Below are 4,093 nucleotides of genomic sequence, written 5' to 3'. Positions count from 1 at the left end.
TTTCATTAATGGGGTGATGATGATCTTTCATTAATGGGGAGAAGATGGTCTTAGAAAAACATGGATTTTCATGGAATTGGGGCAGGGGAAGAAGCTGTTGCAGAATTCCCTAAACTGGCTTTTAAAAACGGAATTGTTTTTGCTCGGCACGCTCAGAATTTCCTTATGGCACCAAATAATCCCGGTTTCTGCGAGTCCCCGTGGTCCAGCTGAGGGTTTCTGTCCCCCCCTCACCACAGCAGGTGTGGTTTGTAGGGCTCATTTAGAATTCCCACTGCCTCTTGGCTGGGCTCAATTCCCAGAGCTGGGTTTGCTCTGGGATCTCCAGCGAAGGCTGAAGGAGCCAGATGACTTCTCGGGTCCTATAAAGGCATTTTTATGGAGACTTGGAGCATATTTATGTGCCACAGCTCCCCCCCTCCGCAGCCTGTTAAAAGCCAGAATTGAGCGCAGGTTCCCCATTCTTATCTCGCTGCCCACATTTGTTTTGCAGATCACCTTTAAAAGGGCTGTAAATGGGCTGCGGGGCTCAATTCCCGGGCTGAGCCTAAACCTTGCGGCAGGTTTGGAGCCGGGGCTGTTTTGTACAGAGCTGAGTATTAACCCGTGTTTAACAAGCCTGAGGAGAAGCCGTTCCTCACAAAAGAGCTGCTATTCCACTATATTCCAGTGGAAGGTGGTTGGAACGGGATGGGTTTAAGGTCCTTCCCAACCCAAACCAGTCTGTGATTGAAGTGCCCCATCGAGTCAGACCCTTCTCGGTGTAAAAATGAGCATTTGGACCCTGCTGGTTTAAAAACCAAACAGGAAAACTTAGGAAGAATTTCTTCCCAGAGAGTGTGATCAGCCATTGGAATGGGCTGCCCAGGGAAGTGGTGGATTCTCCATCCCTGGAGGTTTTTAAGGTGAGACTGGATGTGGCATCAGTGCCATGGGCTGGGAACCACGGCGGGGTTGGATCAAGGGTTGGACTTGATGATCTCGGAGGTCCCTTCCAACCCAACTGGTTTTAATCCAGGCCTAAACACTGCTCTGCTTAACATGTAAATGAAATAAAATGGTATTTTATGGGATACCAGGTGCTTTCTAGAAAGGTGTGATCCTCCACAAGCCGTGGGGGAGGTAAATAATTAAATTATAATAATTCAATATATGTGTAATCGCTCATCCTGTTTTTATATATGTACATATATAATATATATTTAATTATTTGTTTACATCACAGTTTGTGGTATACATATATAAAATACATATAATAAATAAATGTAATGTATATCATATATCTATATCTATATCTATCTATATATATGTATATCTATATATATAATATCTATATATTACATTTAATATCTATATATTATATATATCTATATATTATATATAGATATTTTACACACACACTCTCTTGCCAGATGGAAGTCAAGGCATGAAATAAAGAGTGACTGCTCATGGTAGAACCCAACTGATTCTATGATGATTCCATGAATTTGGATTATTGCTTTAATCCAGTTCCCTGGGCAGACTTTCCCTGTGGTATCAGTGGGATGGCATTCAGGTGGTGGCTGTGTTTGCCTCGGCCAGGGATTTAATATCAATTAAAAACATTTCTTACCTCTAAACCCATTTCCATTGCCACTGGAGCAGGCAGGGGAAGGAGACCCTTGGGGTCTGATGACAGGGGCAAAGGCACTCTTCTGTTTGACAGCAGGAAAGACGGACGAGGAGAATGGAAGGATGGAAGAAGTGCTGGAGGAGCCAACTGTGGGGCTTGAGGACATCACTGCAAATAGAAAAAAAAAAAAGGGCATTTTTTCATCAGAAATGTTGTAAGAGTTTGGTAAAACTGCTGAAAACGCCTCGTTTTAGCTCTTCAAGAAGGTCTCATTCTCACAGCGACTCTAATTATATTTTTATATATATTTATATTAAATATTTCAGAAAAGAGGGCTTAAATCTTTGAAAATGAAGGGCGAGGAGACCAGAGAATTGCAAGTCATCAAAGGAGAGAGTCAATATGAACAATAATGGCCTGGCCACTTGGTGGTTTCGGAAACTGGGAAGGTTGGTAATTCCTGTGCCCTCCCCATTTTCTTTTAAAAATAAAATTTTCTTGGTTTTAAGCTGTTTCTTAGATTTTCATCTAAATTGGCTTGTTTTTAAAGAAGCATCTTGCAAGAAAAAAAAAATGATGTGTCCAATACCTTGTTAAGGAATTGTTTGCTGAGATTCCAAAATAATAACGGGAATGTTAATCTGAGGGTGAGGCTTGTACAGCTCCCTCTGTTTAGGCTGGTTTTAATCCAGGCCTAAACACTGCTCTGCTTAACATGTAAATGAAATAAAATGGTATTTTATGGGTTATCAGGTGCTTTCTGGAAAGGTGTGATCCTCCACAAGTCGTGGGGGAGGTAAATAATGAAATTATAATAATTCAATATGTGTGTAACTGCTTGTCCTGTTTTCATATATGTACATGTATAATATATATTTAATTATTTGTCTACATTACAGTTTGTGGTATATATATAAAACATATATAATAAATAAATGTAATGTATATTATATATATTATTTTATATAATATATATATTAAATATATATTATATGTTATATGTATATTATATATATTTTACACACACACTCTATTGTCAGATGGAAATCAAGGTATGAAATAAAGAGTGACTGCTCATGGTAGAACCAGTAACTAGAAATGCAGAGCTTAATTCTATCACTGTTATATTTCTGATTATTAAGCTAATATAGTTCCAGAGGAAATTAATCTCCAATTCAGCTCTCAGTTACTGATAACGTGTTCAAACTCATAAAAATTATTTCAGAGTGGCTTTTACACAGGCTTTGGAAAAGTCCCTGTGCTAAAAGTAATGGTTACTTGCTTAATGAAGTTGCAAATTGGACCTCCTTTCTCACTGTGGCTTTTGCCACTTAGGAATTTGTGTAAGGATATGTTTCTTTAATATCTATTTATATAATATCTATTTATATAATACATATTTTATATGATATATAATAATATATACAATGATATATATATAACATATGATAATATATTACTAATAATAATATATAATATGTGGTTCATTCATTCATATATGATATACAATTTATGGTAATATATAGTATATAATTATATATATAATCATTAATATCAATAATATTAATCATTAATATGATATATAATCATTAATCAATATATAATCGATAATTATCTATATGTATAACAATATATAATATAATTCAATATAGTGTATAGTAATCTATAATAGATAATCCATAATGATATATAATATAATATAAAATTATCTATAATATATAACTATATATTATATAGTCATATATAGTAATCTATAATCAATAATCCATAATGATATATAATATAATATATAATATAATATATAATTATCTATAATGTGTAATATATAAAAATATATAATATATAGCCATATATAATATATAGTAATATGTAATATAGTAATATAATCCATAATGATATATAATATATAATAATATACTATATATACTATATATAGTATATATAATATATAATAATATACTATATATAGTATATATATATGCAATACTCTAATATGTAATATGTAATAATATATAATAATAGCAACTACATAAGGATTTTAAAAAGGAAGGAAAAAAGAAACAATCTTGACCATTCCTCTACTTCTCTTGAAAAACACGAATATTTTCCATCAACCCTAAAAGCCCCCAAGCCCCAAATCAGACCTTCCTCCCTAAACCCACCACTTGCTGCCACTTTTGGGTGCAATAACCAAAATTAGGAATTAAGGAGTAGCAAAGGCACAGTGGGAAGCTCACGGGCCGTACATCCGTAGGGCGATCCCGTGGGAGAGCCGTTGATGAATCCCGGCGATCCCGGCACGCCCAGGTTGCCCATGGGCACGTTGCTGTAGCCGTTCATGCTGTTGCTGGAGGTGCTGTAGTTGGACTGTTGGGGGGTGGAGCTGGAGGAGTAACCCCGGGGGGAGATGCTGCTGGTGTTCCGGATATAACCTGAAACACAATTCCAAATATATCCATGAATCCAGCTTAAAAATTAAAC

At 35.5% G+C, this 4,093-nt stretch overlaps 1 protein-coding gene across 1 annotated transcript in view; it reads right to left on the bottom strand.

Moving 5' to 3' along the window:
• The window catches only part of EBF2 (EBF transcription factor 2), a 131,729-nt gene that overhangs the window by 6,766 nt on the left and 120,870 nt on the right, over positions 1-4,093 (bottom strand). The window contains 2 exon segments of the mRNA XM_027701948.1: positions 1,613-1,780; positions 3,859-4,093. The exon segment at positions 3,859-4,093 is cut by the window's right edge and continues 118 nt beyond it. Coding sequence (XP_027557749.1) covers positions 1,613-1,780; positions 3,859-4,093 — 403 coding nt within the window.

The sequence above is a fragment of the Neopelma chrysocephalum genome, unplaced genomic scaffold, assembly GCF_003984885.1.
Source record: "Neopelma chrysocephalum unplaced genomic scaffold, ASM398488v2 Primary Assembly neopelma1_175, whole genome shotgun sequence".
In the NCBI taxonomy this organism is placed as follows: Eukaryota; Metazoa; Chordata; class Aves; order Passeriformes; family Pipridae; genus Neopelma; species Neopelma chrysocephalum.
The sequence above is the reverse complement of the archived record's forward strand: the minus strand, read 5'-3'. Positions and strand labels throughout refer to the sequence as shown.